Raw genomic sequence first — 26392 nt, forward strand, 5'->3', positions numbered from 1 at the left:
ATTTGCAGTAAGAGGTGTATAGGGATTAAATAGGGTTCATCTGCATGCACTGGCAAATGTATTGCCTCATCTAACATTGGAGAATATGACTACTTAATGCCTAAAATATTTAGTCATGAAAATATGCACATTACATTTTCAAGGGATTCCCACATGCCTTTGCATCCTCCTTTGCAATTTAATTGTATTTGTGTCTATAATTACCGTACAGCCACAAAGTCTGAGCTAGTCAAAGTAACTCTTAGGGGGAAAGAAACTGAAGAAAATCTCCAAGATGTGGTAGAGAAGCAAAGTCAACTTACAAGTTCACAGCCATAGAGAATTATCTTGTCACTACCTAAGCAACACATTACTTGGGGCCAGAACATCTGCATGTTCTTTAGGCCACCTTTAAACACCAAACACCTTCTGAAGGACTGGAATTTAGCCACTTGCTACAAAAAAATCTGGGAAAGAGCAAAATAATTCACAATGTTGGTAAAAGAATACAGAACAAAACTTCTCAGGAATTTTGTGCTTGACTAGTTCTCCTAATGGGACATTCACTTTTCTCTATAATTAGATTTTATCCTTGGCAAAATTTCTGGTTTCTTTTGAAAAAACTGTTTCAGATTCCATATCATTCTGTTCCTTGGGAACTTGCACACAGGGCCACTGGGGAACCTGGGCTTGCTTCTTTTTGCTCAAGGGCAGCTTGCTTGCTGCGCTGTCCTGAAGCCAGTACTAGGGTTTGTAAGTTTTTTGCTGCTTTGCAGTCCATCAGTTTTAGTAGATCTGTGTCTTATAGTCCATAAACTATCTAATAGTCAACTTACAGAGCCTTGGAGACTTCAAAAGTTCAGAGCTAGTTCTTACTTTATTTCCTAGCCAACTTTTGCAGTTCTTGTTTTCATAGGAGAAGCTGATTTTTCATCCTCTTTTCTGCTTCCAGCCAACTCTAATGCAGATCTTTTCACCTAAGGTCATTAGTATAAGATGAAAATTCTGGTCTATAATTACTAGAGATAAAGCTGATCCAAACTGCACTGAAGTCAACAACAAGGTTTCTATCGGTACCAATAGCTTTTAGAGGTCATCGTTAATATGAGGTTGTTGCTGATTCTCTCCTCTCTTTGGTTGTGAGGAGTCATGAGGGAATTGGTAGAAAACTAAGAGTATGTTCACACAGTTGTGCAGATGCTTACTATAGTCAATGTGAAGAGACTGACTTTTCCAGAGGACTGTTCATGGGTGTCTTAGACAGCTGGCCTAACTTGCTTGCTGTAGGTGTCTGGCTAGTTTTAGATGACTAGTAGATTTGTGAGATTAATTCCCCTCCTATTGGAAGGACTTGGGTCCCATGTTCAAGTCAGACAAGTGTCACTAGACTCATTTGGAAAAATTGCACCATCCCCACTCCAGCCTTATATTGAAACAGTGAGATTGTGTGAGTTTTGTGTTTGTGTATTCAGCCTGCACTTGTCCTGTGCAGGATTGATGGCCTCTGTCCCAAGTGATATCAATCTGGGCTGAAGCGCAGCTGCACTTTGTAACAGCTCAAGGGGCACAAAGGTATCAAGTGGTATTGTGTGGTTTGAAAGATGTCGTTTATCTAAGGAAGTTTGTGGTCTGTTTGCTGTCACTCTGTCTTTGCAGTGCCGACTTCCCTTACCTTCACTATCACATTGTCAGGCAAAGAGACCTCACACGTTAGAACAGATAGCTTTTCCACTTCCAGACCTGACTTCTTTTCCTTCAGTAAGAGGTCTGTGGGTTGTGTTGCAATCAATAGAGCTGCTTGATTCAACATGAATGTAATTGTTAGTAATTTTGCTTGCAGGGAGCTCTTTAACATGCACGAGTTCCTAAAAAAAGGAACAGGTAGACAGGGAGTCAATGACTTTTTCATTGACACTTTCACTTAAAATTCCTTCAAAACTAGTGCCTTAAAAGAAAACAGTTGGGGATACAGTTTTCTACATAGGAATACACTTGAATACATTTTCCATCTCTCATGAGCAATCCGGTGTTCATAGGGACATTCTTCACAGTTCAAATGGGGTTAGAAGCCCTCCAGAACAGCACTGTGTGACTGGTGGCATGACCAAATGACTCCTTGTGGATGGATCTTGTTGTGGCAAGCTGTGAAACTTACTGAAACCTTTCTGTATTGCCCTCACAAGTAGAAGGTCACTGTAATACACATATGCGATGTGCCATTTCTTGTCCACTTCAGTGCAAAATAGTCTCACTTTTAACAACTTGTGATATCTCAGCCAGGCCAGTGGCTTCACACTGGCCACAGCTCAGCTTTGGGTCTGAAATGACTGTGTGGGTGTCCCTTTAGGAGAACCATGGTGAACGATCAGACTGAGAAGCATGTATTTCAGCTGCTCCTCCTAGTTAAGTGCTAGTAGTAGGAGCAGGAATGCCAAAAAAAGTAAGTTCTTACAACAGGACTAGTGAATTAAGAACAGTGAATACATGAAGCACTTGTCACAGTAAATAACTTAGAAGCCAGAATACATTTCCATGTCATAATCATTGAATCATTTTTATGAGAAGTCAAACTAAATTCACATGTAATCTCTAAAGTATTTAAACAGTTTAATTCATCCAGTAAACCATGTGTTGGGAATACTGTACCCAGGTCCAGATCAGATATTCTTTAATGAAGCTTTAAGGTTTTAAAATCTTTCCAAAAGCTAAACTGGTCTCCAGAACCTTTGGAGGGTCACTCCTCTCCAGAGCTCTAGCTCCAAGCAAGTGAATGTCATGCCAATATGTTTCCCATTTCCTGGGGATTAAACTGCTGTGTTTGATGACTCAGGACTTCCCAAGAAAACAACTCAGTCAGTCACTCTGTCTGAAGCAGCCTCTGGTGTCTCAGAGGACATGTCTTCTCTTGTGCAGTGATTCATGATTTCAGAGCAGAGGATCAGGTCTTTTTTTTTTTTCCTTCCCACAAAGCTAATTAATAAAACAAATTTCTATTAATGGGTGTTGAAAGACTTTGGCTTCCCACCTACACTCCCAAATGCTCCGCATTCCAGGGAGAATGAAAAATGGACCTGTGAATAGAAACAGGAGGGAGGAAAAATGGATCAGATGCTGTATATGGATGTAGACACAGTGGCTGTCAATTGATATGATGGAACAGCATCCTGAATGAAGTCAATTTCCTGCAATCATGATTGCTAAAAATATACTACTACAGTATTAATACATGGAACTTAGAGAGAAAGATTGGGGCACAGAGAGTGTCTGACAGAAACTGAATTGTCTGTTTGGGCCTCCACCTTGACCTCTTGTTCGGGCGCGTGGCCCCATGGACAGCAGTTGTTCTGCTTGTGCAAACTGGATCCTTTGCCGCTCTAACAGACCTCTGCGACTCCAGTCAGTCAGGAGAAGCACCTGGAGGATTTACTCCATTGTGGCCACTGTGGACCTGGTTATGCCCATCTGTCTGCCTCGTCTGTAGCCCCACTGTAGAACAGAATTTTTCATCAGCACCAAGAATTAGCCTAAATTTTCACCCTGCATGGTCATAACTCTTGTTGACTTCAGCTAGAAAACAGTTGGTCCCACAGGGGACCAGAGTTGACAGAAGGACTAGATTAGGGTTATTTCCCCTTTCTGCTGTTGTATGGGACATCAGACCAGCTCACAGCTCTGCAGTGCCACTCTCTGCTGGTGGCAGCTTGCAGAGGAAGAGAGATCTAATTTGGTGCTCTCGTTTGTGGGTAAGAGCACACTGAAACCTTTCTCCACTGAGTCCCAGGACACGTGTCAGGTCAGGGATGCTAGGATTTTCCTGTTAACCTGCAGCAACTCAGCAGCAAAGTCATAGATGGGCTCCGAGCACTTTGGTATCCAGTGCCCTGCCTAGCCACTAGATTTGAATCTCCTGTCATCTGACCCCAGCTTCACATTTCCAAATTACCCTTGCAAAAATAAAAGCAGTCACAGAAATACCTCTGTCGAGACAGCACAGTTTATGTTTGAGCGGCCGATACGAATCTGGAGTCCCCAGCGATCAAAGTGCATATTCAGAGAGATGAGCCCCATGTTGTGTTTGAAGTGAGTGCAGCACTTTGAAACAAGGATGAAGCAGGAATAAATCAGAATGAAGGATGTGGGGCATTAACTACTTTACGTGAAATCCCTGCTGGAAATCTGTGGCCAGTGTTGCAAAGTTTTCCTTGGAGAGTGCTCGGAAGTTGCATACCAGCCTATTTGTGGAAAGCTAAACAGTTCCCTATTGTCCTTGATGTGAAACGCTTCCCAGATAAACACTTTCCCCCTCCATTGAAGAAAAACAATACAGCCCATCCAGAGCTCTAACACAGAGGACTACACGGGGCTGCTGCTCAGCCTCTGCAAAGTTGCTGGTTTCTGTTGGGATTGAGCTTTGCTAAAGGCTATAGTTCATCTACATGCCAGCATTGTTAAGAAAAGGCTAAGTTATTGAGTGAGACTGGGATAATCTTCAAGGGTTTAATAACATTGTGTGCCCGCATCTTTGCGTCTCTGGGTTCATTATACCCCTGGAATGTAAATCCCAATCCACAGTGGCTAAACAAGGTTCACATGGATCTCAAATACTTTTGTGGTATTGTCTCCTCCTGATTTCTGAAGGGGAAAGAAAACATTGCTAGATGAAATAAACTCACACGGTTCTCTACAAGGAAGGCAGTAAACCTCTGCTGCTGTAGTGGTTTTAGGTTGTAACATTGCCTGCATTTGTGGCATTTGAGGTCATTTTAAGGAATTATTCCTAACATCAACAGAATCAAGGCATCATATTCCAGCACAAGGAAGATTCAGTAGTCCCTGCATGAACTTTGGGGAGAAAAAGCTGATTTCTGAAATCAGCAGTGCTAAGAATTGAGGCTGTCTAACACCAGGGTAATACTGGTGGTGGTTTGGTCCAGGTCAGTGGGTGGCTTTTCCTCTGCTTCTCCCATCCTGGCAGATAACAATCTGAAGAACCTCGTTGTGTCCTCACGTATGACTCCAGTTTGGGGACACGTGTTTTTGTTGGGTGCCTCCTTCCTTCTTCCATAGTGCCACCCAAGCTGAAGACCTCTTCCCAGGAGCAGCAGGTCATTCCACTCATTGACCTAGTCAATGGATGCAATAGATGCACAGACTGGCTTTTTGCCACCGTTTTGTCAAAGCAAAGCTTGCTTTGCATTTGTGATGAAGGAATCATCTTTCTTCCCTAGAAGCATGTGATTTCTTGCTAATGTTAAATGAGAATTTTGCACGTGTATGAAACTTATATGCAGATTAGGTTTTAGGTCGCAAGAGAAACTGGGAAGTGCAACTTCCAGTGACATTTAGCAGGCACTGAGGTTTTAAATCCCTGAAGCAATTTTAGAAACATCCCCCTCAAGGAGAAAGGACATTGACTGGAAAGAAAGCAGAGTTAACAAGGGTTTTGTTTGTTTGTTTTACAAATGCAGCCATGAATTTAGGGTAATTTCTATGTATTCAAGCATTCATACCGATAGCAATCATTGCTGAACAGTCAGCAATTCCCACTCAAATCAGTGAAAGGCGGCAAATGAAATGCACAGGCAACCAGAAGTGTTTTAAAAGAGATGATGGAGCAGGAGACTGATTTTATTTTCTTCTTCTTTCACTATTGGGGTGCACTGTCCCACTTCCCTCCCTCTTTACCACTCCTGAGTTTCCAAGAAACCCCAGGTCAGTCTGTGAATGGTAGACCTGATGACGTCTAGGGGCCCTATGGGTTTTCTAGTTGTCAGACTCTAGTATCTAGTAAAGGGCTGAGCTCATACCTGAGCCTTTCCTCATAAAGCCTGACTCCTTCCTGCTTATTTTCATATAAATAAGGACATATGCTCTTTTTCTGATCTCTGTGCTACTAATATTTCAGTTAAAACTGGCTGTCAGATTGACTTTAGAGACGGGAGGAGGCAGGGACAGACAGGCATGTGTGGAGGGTGTCATCATTTGCTTAGGAAAAGAGCATTGCTAGAATAGCCTGTGCTTTTGTTCAGAATTAATGTCTCTGTCTCAGCGGGCCTGGTGGGGCAGCCCCAAGCATTTAGTCTCATTGCAGAGAGATGAGTCAGATGAATCGTTCTGCAGTTTTAATTAAAACATCTTATGCGGGCAGCATTTCAACAGCATGAAGTGGCAGTTTTGCAGTCTGGCCCACGCTTATCTGTCTGCAATGCTCACATGGCCCCACAGCGTCTCTGAATCTTTGCTGTAGTTCTTCTCACTATCTTCAAGTGAGGTAGGGCATTATCTCCATGGGTGCTTGGAAAACTGGGGCATAGTTTTTTTATGAGGGAAACCGAGTTTCCTTAAGGGAAACTACGACAGCACAGCTAGTTTAGCGTTAGTTAAACTACTGACCACTAAACCACTGGGTGATCCCTCCCCTATTGGGATTTGATGGGCTGTGAAAGCACTGGCAGTGCTGTGCTGCTCCAAATAAATTCGAGACACATCTTGGCCACCACAGAGCATGACGCAGAGGTCATCTGAGTCTCCTTCCCAGTGCCTGGGACTCGTGCGCCTCTCTCAGCACTTTCTTGTACAGATGTTTTCTGCGTGGAGCTGCTTCCAGTGAAAGTAGAAAATTTGTATGGGCTTTCTGTTTCTGGGCTTAGCGTCGCCTGGTACATGCCTGTCAATCTCACACTTGTGGTATGGAGACATCACCTATCCAGGATTGGTCTTAGCTGCCAAGGTAGACCACAACAGCAGAAAAAAAAAGTCAAGGGCTTTCTGTGTCTGACACCAATACTTATACCAATACAGTGGAAGGTGGTCTGAGACAGAGAGGAGTCCTCATTTATTAAAAGATGAAGTCCTTACAGGAGAACTACCAAGGAATTATATTCAATGTGGATTAAGAAGCCATGGCAAAAGCTGAATGAAGGTTGCAAACATAGAAGTTGAACCCTCACTCCTCCAGAACCTTTGAAAATGAAGTGTGTATTCCAGTGCAGGGCCATGTTGCAGAGACAACTTGATCCCTTGAGGTTGGTAGGAGGGCATACCCTCTGTGGATGGAGAAGTCGGTTCACTTTAATAATGTGTACTAAAAACCCCAACGTTAAATTACTAAATTATTCTGAGATTAGAAGGGTGATTTTGAGATAAAAAGCCCTCTGCTATCAAAGGAATATTGGCTTCTCTGTAGTTTGAGCTGGATTACAGCACCGCCACAGAAGAAGTCCTAGTTTGGTCACTCTCAAAGTGTTCCAGCTTTGCATAGTGATAAGAAGCTAACACGGCTGCTAGAACCCATGCCAGATGCCAGGAATAGTTTTGATGAGTCTCTGACGTCTGTTAGACTTGTGCTATTACATGCTTTTCAGTAGCTAGGCAGTGCTACAAATACTAGTCTGTGATACCCTCTCAAACAACTGGCATTTTGATAAAGCATTTCCAGGCAAACAAACAAATAAATAAACACAGACTAAGAAAACACATACACACATACAATGGAGGGAGGAGGCTTCCTAACTGACTTACTGTGCTCTGGGGAGCAGCAGAACAAGTGGCTTCCATTTTGCTGGTGTTTCACTTACTGCTGTATGGGGTTCTCTTCATGGGAGGAGAGCTGGGCTTGATAACTAGTTCTGTGTATGTGTGTGTGTTTACAGTTTACGTAGCAGTCAGGTCTGTTCAAGCTTGTGACAAGAGCCATTTGTCATTCATGTTCACAAACCACCCCAGTGAAGGTTTCGGCCACTGCCAATCCTTGGTCTAACTTATTATTTTTCCTTGACAAATTAAATCTGCAGAGATTACACAAAGGGCACCTGAGGATCTTGCTATCTCTCTGGTCAAGGAAGCCAGTTGGCCTAATTCTTCTACTGGGCCAGCAGAAAGCCCCTGGTAGCCATGCATGGACATTCCCTCCCTTTCCTCCATTGGAGGATGACTGGCACCAGAATTGCCTCAAAGACCCATCACTCTCCTGCCCCTTTTCTCTGCAGAGGCTGTTAGTACAGGACCTAAGAAGACCTCCATGACTCCTGCTAGCCAGTGCTAACCAGTTAGACGCAGGAGGAAGGAAGCGCTGCCTTTATGCAGACCTCCTCCTCCTGCGTTTTTAGCTGTGTTGGTAACTCCTTGGAGCAGGTGAGCCCCCAAAGTTCCTTTGCAATGAGGTCTACAGCAGAGTTCAGGGAGGGAGGCTGCAAAGGCTCTCACTTTTGTACAGTTGAGTGCTGTGTTGTTGTAACCTCATGATGGTTGTATCTGTCTGTCATCGTCTCATACCCTTCACTTGTCAGCTTGCTGAGATGGAGCTCTTCAATATGTGCATAGTTTATTTCTGGGATTCATAAATGTACCAATAAAAATAATAATAATAGACACTGCGATTAACAGGAAATATTTTCTGGGGTCAGTGCAAATTTTTCTGTTTTAAGGGGAGAAGACCTGGGCCCTGTTGTTTGTAACTAGTCAGTGAGATTTGCCTGAGTTCATTAAAAATCAATCTTTCTTGTGGCCTCAGATGCCTCCTAGGTATTCAAGCTGTAGTTCAAGGTCTAATCTCATAGGTTTCAATTAACAACCAAAAAAGAGATCATAAAACATTCTTTTCTTCCTTAAGATTTCAGCAGCAATGTGCATGTTTCATTAATGAAGAATTTTAATGTAGGATGGATTTGTCAGGCAGAAATAAGTATTTTATACAAGCAGGTTCATCAGCATGAGTTAATACAGAGAGGGAACCCAAGTGAAACCAGGCTAATATGTAGAGAGACCTTATGTGAAGTCCGTTAACGTTAGAGTTGATAGAACAGCATTAGACATTAAAGCAAATGGAGTTTGGAGGAAGAACTCTCCTGCCTTCATCATGTTTCAAGGGCTCTGTCCATTACCGCACACTAAAAATGCCCATAGACAGGCTGAAGTGTTGTCTGAATAGGGTTTCTGACAACTGTTTTGTTCTTTTCTCGGAAACACTCAGGCCCTGTGATAAAAGCAATGCCGGTGGGCTATAACAGTATTTTGGAGAAAGGCAGACTGGCTCTGTGTTCCTTTTTTTAGCTCAGCAGCCATCACTGGCTAAGCAGATCAGATGTTTTACAGTGTCAGCTACAGAGAAGAAAAGTGGATTCAGTGTAACAGAGATGTGGGATCTCTTGCAGACATGCTCTTCTTATGGCTCTTTGGTTCTACACTATTGCCTGCTGCTCAGTGTAAGTGGTCCATGTCTCTCTCCTTCTAGCGATAGCAGCTACTTAGGTGCCTATGTTATCTGTCATCTTGCAATTGTAAGAGCCTGGACTGAACAAGGTACTTAAGGAAGGCAAGTTGCCATGCTTATACAGATTTGTGATCCACCCAATACCTCATCTCTGCCAGGGCCCAGCTTCAAGAGCATCAGAGGGAAGTGCAGGAAACAGTGTCAGGCATACGTTGAATAATTGGCCCTTAGTTTAAGTCTGAAGTCAGTGAAAATGTTTTCGTCCCTCACGCTAGGCATTTGGTACCTTGCTCAGTTGATGTCTCTGTAAAGAGTTTATTTTTAAGATGTGATGGAAAATGTGGACTCCTGCAGATGTTTCTTCTCTCCAGAGGATTCAGCAGAGAAGGGAAACCAATTCCTAAAGGAGACAATCTGGGAGCAGAATTCAATTTGGAATGCAAACGAGTAAGATACAGACAACAGTTGTATATTAGCTGTAATTCTACTGAGGAATCAAAACCGCGCAGCCAGTTTGGGGTTTGGGGATTTTTTTGTCAGTCAGCTTCTTAATCTTGAAACCTGTCTGAACGACAGCTACTGGGATGGAACAAATGCATCCTTGCTTTCTTTTCTGTGTTTAAACCAAGGTTAGGAATGGTTTGGAAATGACAACACATGAGATGAGAATAGTTTTGCAACTGAGTTAGGAGAGAGATGAGTTTTGCTATTTCTAGTTTAATTGTGGCAGGAGAAAGAAGGATTTGTTCAATCCTTTACTTGCTTTCCGGTCACTGGAGTCTGAGATTGTAATTGCTGAGATGAGATGGTGGCATTTGGTCACCGTTGTCCAGTTTCTCAGACACTGCCCAAACCACCATAAATACACTGTAGCAGCAGAACTGGCCCAAAACCTAAGCCCAAATCAAAACTTTGGAAATGTCACAATTAGATCTGAAGAAACTTGGTGTTGCAGATTGGGCCGAACTGGATAAGAATTTTATGCTTTGCAGAACCTGTTGAATGATGGAAGTTAATTTCCAGCACCTGAAAAATCTGCTGTGTATAATTAATATGACATCACCTCAAAGAAACATAGAAAGATCAGAGAGTTTATAAAGAGGAAACAGAGATTACATTGCCCAGTAATAAGTCCACCATTGTTCTTTATTAAAGCAATATGTATGTGTATATTAAAAAGTTATTAAAAGGAAAGAGCAATATATTTACTCTTGTTACTAATGGTTTTCAAGCAATAACAGAAAAAAAATGTGTGGAATAAAGCTTGAAAATATTCCAGTTCAATAAAAATGCAAACCTAGAATCTTCTTTTGTGGTGTAATACCATCACTTCAGATTCATCAGAAAGCCTGCATATTCTTGGAAAATTTGGACAGAAGTCAGGATTTCCAATCCACAGGCAATGCTGATACTCCAGCTTTTGCTTCTGTCCAAAATCAGGGTGGAAAAGCAGAAATACTGAAAATTGATTGCAAAGTCAGCACTGAAAAATTTATTAGAAGACACTGAAACATTTCAGTTAACGTTACGTGGCAAGTCTTTCAGTGGTACATGGACATATAGGAGCTGTAATTTGAATGTGAAACCCTTTCTGTCCTCTGGAAAGTAGACTTCCAGAACGAACCAGATAGAATCATAGAATCATAGAATGGTTTGGGTTGGAAGGAACCTTAAAGATCATCTAGTTCCAACCCCCGTGCTGTGGGGAGGGACACCCTCCACTAGCCCAGGTTGCCCAAAGCCTCATCCAGCCTGGTCTTAAACACTTCCAGGGATGGGGCATCCACAACCTCTCTGGGCAACCTGTTCCAGTACCTCACCACTCTAACAGTAAAGAATTTCTTTCTAACATCTAATCTAAATCGACCCTCCTTCAGCTTAAACCCATTACCCCTTGTCCTGTCACTACACTCCCTGATAAACAGTCCCTCACCATCTTTCCTGTAGGCCCCTTCAGGTACTGGTAAGCTGCAATTAGATCTCCCTGGAGCCACCTTTTCTCCAGGCTGAACAATCCCAACTCTCTCAGCCTGTCCTCACAGGAGAGGTGCTCCAGCCCTCTGATCAGCTTTGTGGCCCAGGACAGCTGCATAGCTACATGCTCCCATGTTGAACCAGGATGCTTGATCACATACGAGACCATCTTGATCTATGGAATACGTATTCTGTCATGTACAACTTCCGTAAGACAGTGAGGCACCAAAGGCAACTGTATTATGAATATTTTACTTAAACCAGACTACCCAGGCGGAAAAAGTTTAGTGCTAAATTGGTATGGTGATAGTAAGACAGCAAAGATTTAGGGAGTAGTCTGAAATGAGTCTTTGTGTGCCACAAGCAGATAAGGTTCTTATTTGCTATTAATGTGGGACGTGGAAGCAAGACTTGAAGATCGACCCATCCTTCCTCTGTGGGCACAGCACGTCTTCTGAGGCTGGTGTGCAGCTTACACAGTTTACACTAAAGATGTATGAACAAAGGATTATTCAGTTCAAGAATTGAAGCAAAAAGCCAAGCAGGGGAAATAAGTTCAGAGCAATCCAAAATGGAACATTTTGAGGACATTTTTGAAGGCAGGGGTTGGGTTTTGTTGGGGTTTTGTAAATTTTATTTATTAGTTGGGTTTTTCTTTTTAATTGAGATCAATTTTTAAACAAAAAAGGCCACTTTGTAGCATTTAAGTCTTTGGAAACAGAAGACTAAAAAAAAAATCAAAAGCTTTGTTCAGAAAGTGCTGAAATGAAACATTTTGAGTTTTCTGAAATAAAAGAATTCATATGAAAATGTAGAAATGGCACATTACAAATATTTCGGTTGTCCTCTTTTTTCTCAGCAGATTCAACCGCTCAAGTTGCAGAAATCTTGCATTTCTTCTCCTGTGCCCTAGATCAGCTCCACTTTTAATGAAATGGAACAGATAACAAAAGTTTTACTCCTCTTATTTTATAGTTTCTCAAACTGGAAAGGAAAACATCACCATCCATGGGAATATCTTGACCTCACAAGCTTTTCACTTCACTTAGGGACAGATTTGAGGGTTTGCATATGTATGTGTATATACTGAGGACCAAATTCCTTTTAAAACTAAGGCCACAGTTCTTGAGCAACAGTGATTCTTCCCAGAGAAACAGTCTGACATGGATTCCGAGTTCAGAGATGCCATCCAAGTTTGGAGTGGACTGTAATCTAATTTAACTACTTAACCTAATTTAACTGCTCTTGAGATGTAGTTGACTCTGGTGCAAAAATGAAAAAATAACTTTGTTTCCAAATTCTGTTAAGAAATGGAAATGTTTTACTGTTAGTGTACAGGCCTAAGGCAACTGCATCCTGAATAAAATAACCTCATTATAATTAAGCCAATCAGGTGACTGAACTATCAGGGATTTCACAGGTATTCTCTTTTGCTGTCTCTTGAGCCCAAGTTTATCCTCAGTAATTTACGGCACTTACCTGAAGCAGCTCAGCTAAGTTAGGTATCGGGAGAATCTAATTCTCCAATCTCTTCTTTGGAGTTACTCTCTTTTACAATTTAAAAAAAAAAGTATATATCTTGCAGGAGATTAACTCCATGGTGGTATGCATTGTATGCACTGGTGTCACCTGGTTATGTGAGAGACTGTGGTCTAAATCCATACTTCACTAGTAAGAGGCCCTATAATCTATGCTGGGGTGGGTTAGGATTTCTGCCTGGTTTTCTGTTCTCCTTTTATTTGCTGCTCTCCCAAGAGCTTTGAAAATTTGAGTTTCATCCTAGCGTGGAAGAGAAAGAAATGTAAAACTTCTTGTGGGACAGGACATTCTGGTGCCCGTCCTGTGGGTGTGCATGACTGCTCTCTCTGAGAGATGCGTAAGGAAAAAAAAGCTAGAAGCAGATGTCTCTGTGGCCTGTGGCAAGGGGAGCAAGGATGCGTGCGAGGAACTGACGAATTCCTGCCTTGACAAAGACTCCCAAACTGGAATTTATGAGAATCCGTCTATAATAAAATGCTCTTAACTTAGTGTCTGGCTGTCATCCGGGTGCATCCCAAGAACAGTGGCATAATGATAAAGCTGCCACATCACACATTCCTTGCTATCACCACAGCTTCTCTCTTGATGAAACAAAATCTTTCCTCGTCTGACAGTTCTGAAACAAGAAAACCTCAACAATGTTGCTGTACTTGGAAGTGCGTGCAAAACACAGCAGTCTTCTGAGCAAAACTTTTCCACTGCTCGTGCTACAAAGACAAGATGCAAATAACAAATTGGCAAACTTGCATTTTAGAAGATTCTGCACACATCTGAAGGAACAGAAACATTACTACAAGATTGCTGAAAAAAATACATTGATGATTTAGTTGTGTGGAAGATGTGTATGGTCAGCAAAGGCATGTCCTGTCTCATGAGTTAAAGCAAGGGCAAATTCCTGGCCCTGATGAAGCCCAGGAGAGGCTTGACGGGTCTCACCCCAAATATTATCAGAATTATTCCATCAGAGCCAGTGGGGAGAAGCATCAGTGGGGTCTGCCCTGTCTGATGCTCCCCTCAGACAATGTCAATGAATCAGTAGTTGGGAAAATCCCTTTTGGTGGGAACGAGGTGTGGTACAAAGTGTAGTGATAACACCACGCAGCCTCCACCAGTGGGGAAAGGTGGGTTATTCGCAAGGGCCGGTCAGAGCAGGAATGAAACGTGGATGCTCTGATTCACCTTACAGAGCAGGTTATCATGCCCAGAGATGGTCATGGCCTTCTGAGCTGCAGAAATTGGATACCTGATGTGAGGGGTAGGAAGATGCTTGCCTGGGCAGGGAAAAAGGCATGGCTAGAGTGCCAGGTAGCTTGGGGTTGAATCTAAGTGTGACCTGGGTAATTTTAAGGCTGGCAATGATGAAAAGAAACTGTTGCAGAACTTCATGATGTTAATGTCATTTTTCTGACCAGATCCACTCGATAACTGTAGCAAATCCCGATGATGAGTCAATTTTCTATTGTCAGTGCCAGCACAGACCGACACTAGAGACCACAAGGCAAAGAGAGAAATGCTGAGACAGCCTAATGGAGCATACAGCTCAGCCTAAACTACTTGCATGTTTTGGTTTGTTCTTTTAAGTCTTGAAAAGAATTGGAAAAGGATGGCAAATGTCACCAGAAGTGAAACAAAACCACAGGGGTCTTTGATTAAGCATTTTCAAGAACTAGCAAGAATAAGTGTTTTCCTGTTTTCACTCTGGTTTCTGTACCTTAGGACCAAGCTACGTAGGATAATTGCTGAGACTCACAAGTTTTCTTATTGGACTCTGTTATTTAAATAACTTGTTTTGCAGAACTGTGCATCCCAGGGAAGGAAATTAAGGTCAGAGATGAGAAAAACCCACCTAAGGGCCTGAAATACTTTTAGTTTCTCAAAGACCACCCTGTGTGCGAATGATAGATTTAAAAATGGGTGGAACCTCTAAGCCTGGAGTTGTATCAAGTTATTCATGAAAAATTTCTGAGATCTTTGGACCAAGATATTTGGGTGGTACTTTCTCACTCTTTCTTCAGAAGAGGCACTGTGGCCTCAAAAACTGAAAACTAGCCCTGCTTTTTCTCTGTCTTTAAAAATAACTATGTATCTTGAAAAGCTGTCTCAGCAGTAGTGGAGTGGAAAAAAAAAAGGTGTATTACATCCCCATGGTTTCATACAGTGCAGCTGTGCTAACAGAGTGCATTGGGACTGAGACCAGAGGAAAAGCATGAAATAGTCCATGAAATGATCAGTTGAATCTAACAGTAAAGCTTCACACAATGGGGAGACCTATTGTCCAGGTATCCTGTTGCAAATGGGAGGGTTTTGGGTTTTGGTTTTTGGGTTTTTTTAAGGGGTACAAAATCCAGAATATTCATAATTCAAGCCCTTTGTATTAATAAAACTTTTACTTAAATCAATGGGAAATTTATATTTTGATAGGAAGTATACTTTACTTTGAATGAAAATCTTTCAATATTTTTAAAATATATTTGGATTAAATATTCATATTCTGTGGGATTAAAAGTTTTTATTTTACTTCTGATTGAATGTCTGTAGGATGATGATCAGATTTAAAAACAACCAGGTCTCTAAATTCATTAAATCGTTTTTATAAAAATTTCTTTTTTTTTGAAAGAAGCAAGCATGCACCAACATACAGCCTTCAACAGTCCCTCCTAGGTCTTGAGGTAATTATTAGTAGTACAGGAATATGGACCAAATGTAATATGCAGTTGCCACAGTGGAGCTATTCCCCCTGCGTGGACTCTGAAGTACAAGTGGTTAGTTTATAACCCTCTTTAGGTTACAACATTTTAATGTTTCTTCAGTGTTTATTTATCCTCTTCCCAAAGAATGTTCTGAAATATCGAGTTTACAATCTGTGGCTCATGTGATGGTAGTGGAAACAATTAAGCTAGAAGCTTTCAAAGCCACCACTGGGATTTTGATGCCCAAACTCATTAATTTTAATAAGAAGTGAGCTGCCAGTCGTCTTAAGTGGTTTCTAAAATCTCAACCCATAAAAACACCTCTCTACTGGTTCCAGTTTACTAGGAGCTCAGAGCAAGGTAAACACATGTAACAAAATGGTAGGTGTTAAAAGGTGGAAAGTATGTGTTCAGATGTCTCTAAAACCATTCAAGGAACGAAATGGTGGCCGCAGCCTTGAGCCGGCGGATGTGGGCTGATGCGGGGGCTGCTCCTACCTTCAGCGTCTCGGGGAATCACTGACTGATCAGAACACGAGTCACCGTTTCAGTGGCAAGGAGAAGAAAGTCAATGGAAACAGAAATCTTAGCAACAGCTGAGTTCCAGCCGTGATGATCACATTGCTTTGGGCCTCATATCTGCTCCATGTTCTTGCCTTCTCAACATGTTTCTGCCCCGCACAGCCTTGTGGCCAGGGTAATGCTCTTCTCCCCAGTGTGCAGATGGACGGCTTGGTTGCAGGAAGACCTGGGTGAATTCACACCACACAGTGAAGAGCAGGGGTAGCCAGAGCAGTACCAGAACGAGCTGTCTTTGGGCAGCATCAACCAGCTTGTATTCCCATTGCTTTGGCACAAGTGCAGCAGGTAATGAGGCTGGGGTTTTCTTGCCACCCATTGCTGCCTGCTGCCATCACATTTACCTACATGGTGTTTGTAGATGCTTGGGCCAGGTCCTTCCTGCCTGCCTAACCCGTCCTATCGAAGATCACACTGTGATCTTCCAAGCTGCTAAACAGCTGCATTTGCATGTTAATACTTCATTGATCCACCATCGTGGCTGGATAAAAACTAAGAGCTGTCTGCTGTGGCCTGAGGGACCCACCCAATGTAAACCTATGAGAGTCTTTCTTTTTACATAAGTCTGGAGGTGGCTTTGCTTCAGCAATGAGCCTATGTCACATCTTAAGAAGTCTTCAAGGCTTTGGAGAGCACCAAGATCTCTCAAAGAAAGTTGCTGCACTGATGAAAACCCATCCTCAACATGAATCATGGAAGAAAGTCTTAATGGGGAAAAAAAATCCAGAACCAGCAGGTCTCTCTGTGATGTAAAATAGAGCATGGAGTGAGTATGAATGAGTTTGAAAAGGGCTCACTGAGAGTCTGAATGCTTGGAAAAAGAGAAAAATATGGGATTTTCTTGCGTCTTTTATTAATGAAAGCATCCTTGGAGAACTTTAGAATTAAACAAGTGTCTTTCTTTTCTGTATCTGCCATATGATCTCTGAAGAACTTCATTAACATTGGCTATGAGTGACTAAGTTACTGTAGTTTTTGCCAGTGAGTTTGGTAGTAGCAACGATTAATTATCAGTAGCTATTGGAAGGACCTTTGGTGAAACATGATGCAGTGGAATTAGAGATGACCATCTTGACTGCTATTGTAATGGACTTCAAAAAAAAAAAAAAAAAAAAAGAGAAAAGCTGCCATTAGTAGTAGATGTGACTTTTTTGGAAGAGAACAAAATGTTCCATAAATGAACATGTGGTTTCACTTGCAGCACATTTTGTACATTGTCACCAATGAAGTTTAGGACTTTTTATTACTTTTTCATTAAAATGTCTTACTGGTTTCACTCAGGAGGCAAAACTTTTCACGTGGCTTTAATTGTTTCTGTCATAAAAGTCATAGCATCCATGTAATAGAAATAGTTTTGCAGACCACAGCTTTATATTGCCTATTAATTCTCTTCCATTTTCTGTACTTACAACTCATTGGGCTATCCCAGAGACAGAAAAAGATCCTCTCTTGCAATTGAGACCAAACAGGAGCTTCTACTGAAGTTAGGGGGAAAAAAATCACTTTGTGTCAGTACTGGCGTATTAGATTTTTGTTTCAGATATCTTAGCTCCCAAATGTAAGTTCACATGGCCGTATATCAAAAGAGAGAGTTTGTATTGACTTTTTTCTAAAATTAGTGAAACTCTAGAAGTAGAAAACAATAAAAGGCCTTTTTCTGCATAGTTCCAGTCAGATGCAAGAGGTAGTACTATTTCAGACAGGAGTGAAGAGCTCTGGCAGTATTGTTTCAGGGTGGCTTTGGACAGGTCATTTACCCCCTTTTTGTTTCATTTCTCTGTTATGCAAAACCTGATGGAGTTCAGGTCTTGCACATCCCATCCCAGCAACCTAGCTGTTAGACCACGCTCCAGTCATGGGTCTGGGCTTCCCTGTCACCAATCCTAACTCAGATGAACAAGCATAATTATTGTTGCAATCAAAACAATGACTTGTTTTCCACAGAGGATATCCAAAGTTGAAAAAAAAAAAAAAAAGGAGAAAAAAAAGAAAAAAGAAAAAAAGAAGGGAACTAGTGTTATCTCATTAATTTAAGATGAGCTTCTGTTAAGGTATCTGCTTTCCTCAGAGAGAGTTGTAGTTTTGCCATTTAACCTTCAGCCTAAAGGAAGAGATGACATTGACCCCTACCACAGGCTCTAAAGCCTGTAAGAAGTAATTAACATGCCAGCAAACAGCAAGAACGTATCAACTGCCTTTCCACCCTTTTTCAGTTTAGTGTTTATTTGAAAGCTTGCTAGGAAATGCCACTGATGTCTTTAGTTGCTGCCCCAGAGCAAAAGCCTTTCTCCTTGTACACCTTCTTAGCAGTTAGGAGCACCCACCAAGTAACGTAGTCCTCTGCTTTCACTTTTTGTTAGCATGATCCCTGTCTTATTCATCAAATGTTTAAATGCTGTGTTTTGCAGTTCAAGGACAACAAAGACAAGCCCAGCCTTGGAAGGGTCCTCAGCAACAGCCCTGCCTGCTCTCCAGCTCTCTGAGCAGGTCCCACTGACGTCTCCTTCCCTGAAGCCCCTGCAGATGGATGAAGAAGACAGCCTGTCTCCTCACCTCCTGTTGCCAGACAGCATCAGCCAGCTGGAAGAGTTTGGCAGGCAGAAGAAATGGCACAAGAAGCAGCACAAACAGCATCGCCAGAGGCAGTTCAATGACCTCTGGGTTCGGATAGAAGACAGGTGAGTCATAACTTTTATGGTCCCTGTCCTCTTCCCACTGTCTCTTAACCAGTTGCTCTTTACAGATTCCAACTCTTGTTGATTAGACCATAAGGAGGGTTGGAGAAAGGCTAAATGGGGCAGACAGGGAGTGAGGTGATGTTTTTGGAGCCTGATGAAGAACTAGGGGGGGAAGGCTCATAGGCACATTTGATCTAAAAGTAAAGAGGAAAAAAGCTAATGCTTTGGATGTGTAAAAGATACAGAAACAAAGACTTGCCAGATTAAAAAAACAGGAAAACATTACAATGGAAAATATTGTGTGTTTGCCCACTTTCTTCCAATAATTATTTTCCAGTCTTTACTGTCAGTTTTCAACCCAAAGACTCGCCCATTTTCCAACCATGCAGAATATTCCTGGGAGTTTTTTAAGATTCTGGCATATCTGACTTTCAATCTTCTTAACTGTGTCCTGGGACTGAAATGTTTTAACATCTCAGACTGCATTGAAAACAGCAAACTGAGGCAAAACAAAGTACTTAACTAAGGCCTCTATGTGAAGAGAACGGAGGTAGTCACATTTCCGTGGCCATTCCAATCTTGGTCCGAGGCTAAAAACTCCCATTCAGTGTTTGAATAAGAGCCTTCATGTTTGACCAGGGCTTCTCGATGTGTGCTTTTAAGATTCGTGGGCAATTTATTCTCCCTCCTTTAAAACTGGGAAAGCCCTTAGTGCCTTTATCCAGGCCAAGTCATGGGCAGATAAACAGCCACAGTGTTTATAGATCTCCTAACAAGTAACAGGAACGAAATAATTTGTTGGGACCTGGCTGCTCGCCTATACATGTAATGATTGTCTTTAAGCATTACTCTTATTCCCATTTTCATAGCACCTAAATTCCTTGCAAGTAAAATAAGTCAGAGTCTCTCAGAGGCTTCTCCCTTTACTAAGGAAAAAGCTCCACATATTTGTGTTTGGGGACTTTTGTTTAAAATTTTTATTCATTCTGTTTAATGAAGCAGTTGCCTCTTTTTTCTTTTTTTGGTAATGTATTGTATTCTCAGGGTGAGTGATGTAAGGGTTGTTATTAAGTTGGTGCATATTGATCTTAACATAGTAAGGCTATTTCTGAGGTTAATGCCAGCCTTGGTAAGAAGGATTCATGTGTTTTGTTCTCAGAGTGTGGTCAGTGGTTGGATCCTCTCCACAGAGGATGTTTAAGCCTGAACTAAGAGGCATTTGGTTCAACGTAGCTGATTGCCTCAAGGACAAAGGACTTTTCTATCTTTCTTCTGCCTGCAGGCCACCGAGTCATGGTGTCCCAGCATTTCACAAGGGTGTCTGGTCCAGCTCACCTTATGTGTTACACAAGTGAGGTGCTTGAATAGATCTGATTTGGGGCTGGCAGTTAGGTGCAATCCTCCTGCCTCCCTCCTCTCTATCCAGAAAGGATATTGGATATTGGGCCTGATATGGCTGTGGAAGTGTGCAGCTGGGGGCTTAAAGCAGTTGTGCTTGCATAGCTTTGGCAGACTTTTGTGCCTTTTGCTCTTTTTATTTCAGCAAGAAATGTTCCTAGGAAAAGTATTTAAAAGGGTATTTCTCCAGGTTAGAGTTAAATTATTCACTCTCTGCTCCTGTGAGATTTCATTTGAATCAAAACCTTTTATCCTTCTACTTCCATTTCATAAGGATGGAGATTGGGATAAGGAAGCATAAGTTTCCACTCCCACCACGCTGGTGATGAACCAGATGCCATGTGTCGCCTGCCTTGCTGAAAGATCCCAGGGAGATATTAGTGGGAGATCACAGCCCTAGAAATGAGGAAAGGCTGGAAGAAGGGAAGTCTGCCTTAGTGCTTTCAGATGGTTTTAGTGCTTCTACAGTTCTGGAGTAACTTCTGGTGTTTTCCTGGAAACAAAATAAAACAAAAAATACAAACTGTTCAGCTAAATCAGAGAGACTCACAACCAGCTTGGTTTCCCCATAAATTGGATGGGGTCTCAGCTTTCATAAACCAGCTGCTGCATATTGTGCTTTTGGCAGTTGGGTTTCATCAGCATTAATTGCAAGCTGGACCTTGCACAAGGCAATAAACAGTGAGTTCTCTCTAACTGGTTCATTTCGATTGGCAAGAAAAGAGCAGAAATGTGTGCCTGTCACCAGACTTTGTAGCATGATCATTCTTGGGAAGAAACAGCTAGGATGGCTAATAATATGGGCAATGGAGTCTTACCTGTGAAGGAGAGAAGCATGTGAACTTATATTGTGTTGCCTCAATAATGTTCACCAGCACCCAACAGTGAGACTGTTAGCATTCATTTTTGGAGGATAATTAGTGTACTAGAAGTTCACTCTCTGGCCTGTCCCATAGATCCATTGTGCATTTGCATATACTTAAATTGGAGCCCCCTGTGTTCTGTATGGACTGAGGTCTCTGCATACAGTATATTACCTTGAGCTATGGCCCCCTGTTTCCAAATCATTCTTCTTCCAGTTTGAGTTTCCCAATTCATCTTTTGTTACCTGAAACTTGACTTGTTCACCTTTGAGACAAAGTAGAGGGATTTAAGTCATTGTTATGTCTTTTGGGTGAAAGCTGCATAAAACTCATTGTTTCCATGCGAGGTCTCTAGAATTCAGCTGTTTGAGCTGCCTTTCAACCTGAAAAGTCAAAGAGAAATATACAGGTGGTGGACAAATCCAGGCGAATTTAAACCAGATTATTGATTCTTGTATGAACCTCATTGAACTGTGAAGTGACTGTGGTTCATACAGCTCTTTCCCAAAGCTTTATTGACCATGGATTAGAGGACTTTATGAGCCATGAATTGCAGGGCTTTTATGGACTATGCATTTCTAGGCTATCTCATACACTTCCATGGAAATCTTGGGGTGTTTTTTTAAGCTACCAACACAGAAACAAAGGAAATGAACACAGGAGAACAATCTTAAAGGAACATCAAAGGTCTGACTCCAACCTATAAAAGCCAGGAAATCCATAATTAATGGTTCCACTAAGATTTCAGCTCACACAGTTGTTCTGGTCTGATCTGAGGTTATAGCTACAATCTGAAATGGCCTCATGAAAAATGAGTCATCATTTAATGTCACACATCATTATTAGTATTTACTTTCAGTTATACCTTGGAGATAGTCCTTTCCTTTCTGTTCTGTCTTAACAGCTGAGGCATTTGAGTTGGCACCCCTTAGTGGACGCTGTTTAGATTTGTGTGTTGGATGGTTAGTACCGCTGTGGAGGATGAGAAAGCTTCAGCTCTGTCTTCTCCCTGTCTTTGACAGAGCTAATATTTGCTGATCTCCTGGGTAATCAGCTACACTGAAGGCTATTAAAAAATAAAAAATGCTGATGAAATGTGTGGTTTCCTCTCCCTTCTGGCTACATCCCCCCAAATCTAAACAAAATGAAAAAGTCCTGCCTGGCTACAGTTTGTGTTTGAAATTGTTTGTCAAGAATCAAAATTAAATGGAGATTTCAAGTAGCAGGATTTTTTTTCTTTAACTACTTGATTTTGCAGAAATATGCAGATCTGAAATCTGTCTTTTGGAGGAATTTGAACGTAGACAAAACTTAAACCCTAGCTAGCTCCTGTAGCCAAAAGCCAGCTGGGGCAGCAGGGAGGGGAGGCAAAACCCTTGGGCTGGAAGGCTGCAGTTTGGCATACAGAGTGTGTTATTGTTCCTGTTGACACTGTCTTAGCTAAGCTTCCCCTTGTAATATACATAATTAATTACAGATCATTCACTGGCTTTTCATGATGAGCTGCTCAGTAAATTGAAAGAATAGAGAAATGCCTGTGATGTTTCAGATGAGTCAGTGAAGGCCAGATCAGGATCACACCTTTGTTCTAGCAGGCAAATAGTTTAAGGTTACAAACAAAACCCGCCCAAGAGAAGAGAGAACCTCTCCCAGCTGAGGGGGTTATAGCTCCTGGGGCCCTAAGGCAGGTGGGAGGAAAGCTCCTGGGAAAAGGGAGGGAGGGGAGTTAGTAACTGGGACGGTGTTTCAGGAGGTGTGGGGTTTGGAAGGAGTGATGGCAGCTGGGGGATGTGAAAGAGAGAAATACAGTGGTGGGAAAAAAAGAATTAGAGAGGATGTAATGGGCAAATTCAGAGGTTCATTCCCACTGCCGAGGAGGAGATCTGGGTGAAGATGGTGTTTGGAAAGACACTGAGGACGTACCGATGCTTCACTTGCACAGGAAAGAAATTAAATGAGAAGAACTGTGATCAGAAGAGAGAAAAAGAAATTCATGTCCCAGATGTAAGCTCAGCTCTGCAAAATGTGTCATTAGTGGGAAATGAAATGAATTCTCCCTGTAATTGGAAATGGCATTTCTCTGATAGCCCAGTGCTGACTATTCAACCCCAGATGAATGCAATAACATCACAAATATCAATTTCTTTTGGAAGCAACAGTTATTTTAGGGAAAAAAAAAATTATACCAGTGATGGATGAAGGGAGACAATGTGTAATAAACTGCACTAAGTGTGCCTGTATAGAGTGAACCTTATCAGTTTGGATGGAATTTAAGCACTTAGCCTGTTATCCTTTCTTTCAAGACAATGCAGTGATGGAAAACAGAACTCTGTCAACTCAGACAAACTTTTAATTTCACTTAACTGCATCTGAAAGGTAAATTTCAGTAAATGAATCCAAATTGCTTCCTTTTCACAACACACGGTGCTGAAATACAGTACTTAACTTCATTAAAGAAAAGGCTGCTTTTCTTTAGAGGAGACCTAGACACTTTTGAAGTCTAACAGGTAAATTGTGGTCAGATGATTTCCCTCCATATGGTAGCTTTGAGCTTGAAATTCCCATCACTGGGGCCTTGTTTGTTTAAATTGCTCTATCTGCCTTCCTGGTAAAAATACTGCTCAGAGAGTGCATGCCTGCTGATGCTCATGGGGAGGGGGGATCACTCCCTCCCCTAGCCTGTCTCCATGCAACCAGGTACACAGTGGCCACCACTGCATTTATTTGCCCTGTGTTCAACCAAGGATGAGGATGCAGCTTCGGGATCTTTCTAACTTGTTATAGTGAACCTGTCTCCCAAAGGGACGACTTCAGCACCCAGGAACAGCAGGAGTGTAGGTGTGTTGGAGTCCCACCTTCCCTTCCTTGTCACAACTCATTGCTGTTTGGGGCTTAACTGTGTTGTGTGGCCCCTTGGCTTTCCTCCAGCACTTCTGTCTACCATTTCCTTCACTGTTCTCCTGGCAGGATTTCCTTCTCAAGAAACTTGCATGATCACAGTCCCTATCAGTGACTGCCCCTGGTCTCCAGGGCACAGCATAGATGTATCTACTCATCAGAAAAACCTCAGGGTTTGACAGCTTGGGTACAAGACCCCTCTGTCACTCTGAGTAGTCTCAAAGTACCTCCTGGACAAATGTTCCCTCCAGGTTCCTTGGTGGAAGTTGAACCTTTATATCTTGAACAGACCTAAAATCTGCTCTTAGTTTGCCCAGGTTTTTTATGAACTCTGGTGGATATATAGTGGCCAGAAGATGACATTCTGGGCAGTGAAGCAGTGCATCAGTTGGTCCTTCTCTCTCCCCACATTTCATGCCTCTCTCGAACATGCAATCTTGCTTCTGTGAAGGTGTCTGCAGATACTGCATTTTCCCCTTCTTAGTTTCTTACTGTTTCCATTTGATCTCCTTTTAAGATGAGCAGATGGCTTGATGCCTACTTTAAACAAGCACCAATGCTGGCAATTCTTTCATCTTGCCCTTTGCACAGCCCCAAGTATGCAAGCCCTTCAGTGGAAGTAAAATAACAGCACAGTATAACTCAGCGCAGTGAAAATGAGAGGTAAATCTCTTGACTGTAACAGATGATACGGTGATGACATATCCTCCCTCCCTAGATGGTTTTTATTGAGGCTTCTTGGATTATCAGGTTGGTCAGAGTGCACAGAACATATTAATTAAAGCTGTGAAACCTTGGCTCAGCACACAGCTCTCGTGCATCGCAGTAATGGATGGGAAGTCCTGATGTTCGTGTCCAAAACTCTGGCATCTCCATGCTAATAGACCCTCTCTGTCAGCTGGCCATGAGTGATAACTTCTTTCCCCTTGGAAAGTCAAAGAGTTAATTTGTTATCCTCCAGATGGGGCTGAAAAGATGTACAGCCACACTTTCACCTGCTAGACGCACGAAAAGATCTGTATGCTTTAATTTGTTCTGTGGTTCTCTATAACATGCTGCCACTGGGTGATGAAGCAAACACAGATAAACTTAAATAAGCAAAAGCCTTGCGTATTTACTTTCCCTATCACTTAAGTGTCTCACCACCGGTATGGGCAATTAATATGGAGCAGTATGCAAACCCTATTTTAATGAAAGCTGTAAATACCCGAAAATAAAATCATTAGAGATAAAGAACACAGAAGCCTCTTGGAAATAGAGACATAATTTTTATATAGATTTCAATTTTATTTCATGAAACTAAATTATTTTTTGCTAATGTGTTAGGTATTTTATTTTTGTGACATTTAAATCCATCATGAATATTAAATCCATATTTTTGAAGGTGAGCAAGTAACAAAATTGGAGCACTCAAAAGCTAGGATTTTTGAACAGTGAGGTATTTTTCAGCACTGGATATCCAAGAGCACTTTCTGTTCCTTCCTCCTCAATGCTGATTAAGATTGAAAATACAATGCAAGATGTTTTATGGAACCTATTAAGAGCTTTCTCTTCCTTTCTTGTTTTCTACTTTTCATTTTGGATGTGTTGAGTAGAGGTAGTGTATATTATATGTTTATATCTGCCCCAGATTGGTGTATTTCTGACTTGGGCTGAACATAGCCCTGCCATTGCAAGCTTTGTTAAGCCACCTACGATCTATCTGATGCAGCACAAACAAAATGTTTGCTTAGGATTCAGTTTCAAGAAGGAGCAGCTGCTGAGTTATGATAATCTCTTCCTCTGTGATGCACATCCCCGCTTGTTCTGCTGTTTCTCAGCCAGCGCAGTCTCGTTTCCTCACCCAGTGCCAGGACTCCTATTGGTTTTGGACAACCTGTTAACTTTTCAGTTCCATCGTTCTCCATTTCCTGCTTAAATTTTCTCTTTCTCCAATACTCTTTCTACCTGCCCTTTTTAACTCTGGCTGCATGCACATGGCTTGGGGCCTGGAGCAAGGAGTAGGAAGGGACTCCTCCATCATCTCCATCTTCATCCCCAGACCTCTGCATTCACCTCCGCTTCTCTGATATCACCTTTGTGATCCTACAAACACTGCACTTCACTTTGCAATCAGTCCATGCCAGTGAAGTATGGGGATTTGGAGCCTATGGCCTTCAGCAGAGCCTCTTTGAGGTGGGGGCATGTCTCACTTGTATCTAGGATGTCTTTGTCATCTGGCATTACTGCAGACTGCATACTGCAGGAGGCCTAGCTAGGCATCCTTCTTCTTCATTTTTTTAACCAGGAGGTAGATCTCCTCCATGTTAGTTCATCTTTGTTTTCCTACCATTTTCACACAGATGTACGTGTGGCCAAGAACACTGCAGACTGGACAAGACAGTCAGCGTTGACTTCATTTATTCTTTGCTAAATTCATGGACATCGTACAGCAGTCCAGGCTCTTTCTGCTGATGTTTTTCCTTCTCTTGACAACTTGGCAGCTTCAAGGGCAGTGTCTGTGATAGTGGCCAATGCCAGGAGTGTTGGGGCCCTGTTGGGGATAAACTGTGATCCAGACATCTACAATAATAAGTTGTTAGC

The 26392-nt window shown here is 42.0% G+C and overlaps 1 protein-coding gene across 1 annotated transcript in view; it reads left to right on the forward strand.

Moving 5' to 3' along the window:
• Positions 1–26392, forward strand: part of TRABD2B (TraB domain containing 2B) — a 293392-nt gene that overhangs the window by 253478 nt on the left and 13522 nt on the right. The window contains exon 6 of the mRNA XM_075759455.1: positions 18381–18650. Coding sequence (XP_075615570.1) covers positions 18381–18650 — 270 coding nt within the window. The remainder of the gene's footprint in view (positions 1–18380; positions 18651–26392) is intronic.

Source organism: Balearica regulorum, chromosome 8 (assembly GCF_011004875.1).
Source record: "Balearica regulorum gibbericeps isolate bBalReg1 chromosome 8, bBalReg1.pri, whole genome shotgun sequence".
NCBI classification, from domain to species: Eukaryota; Metazoa; Chordata; class Aves; order Gruiformes; family Gruidae; genus Balearica; species Balearica regulorum.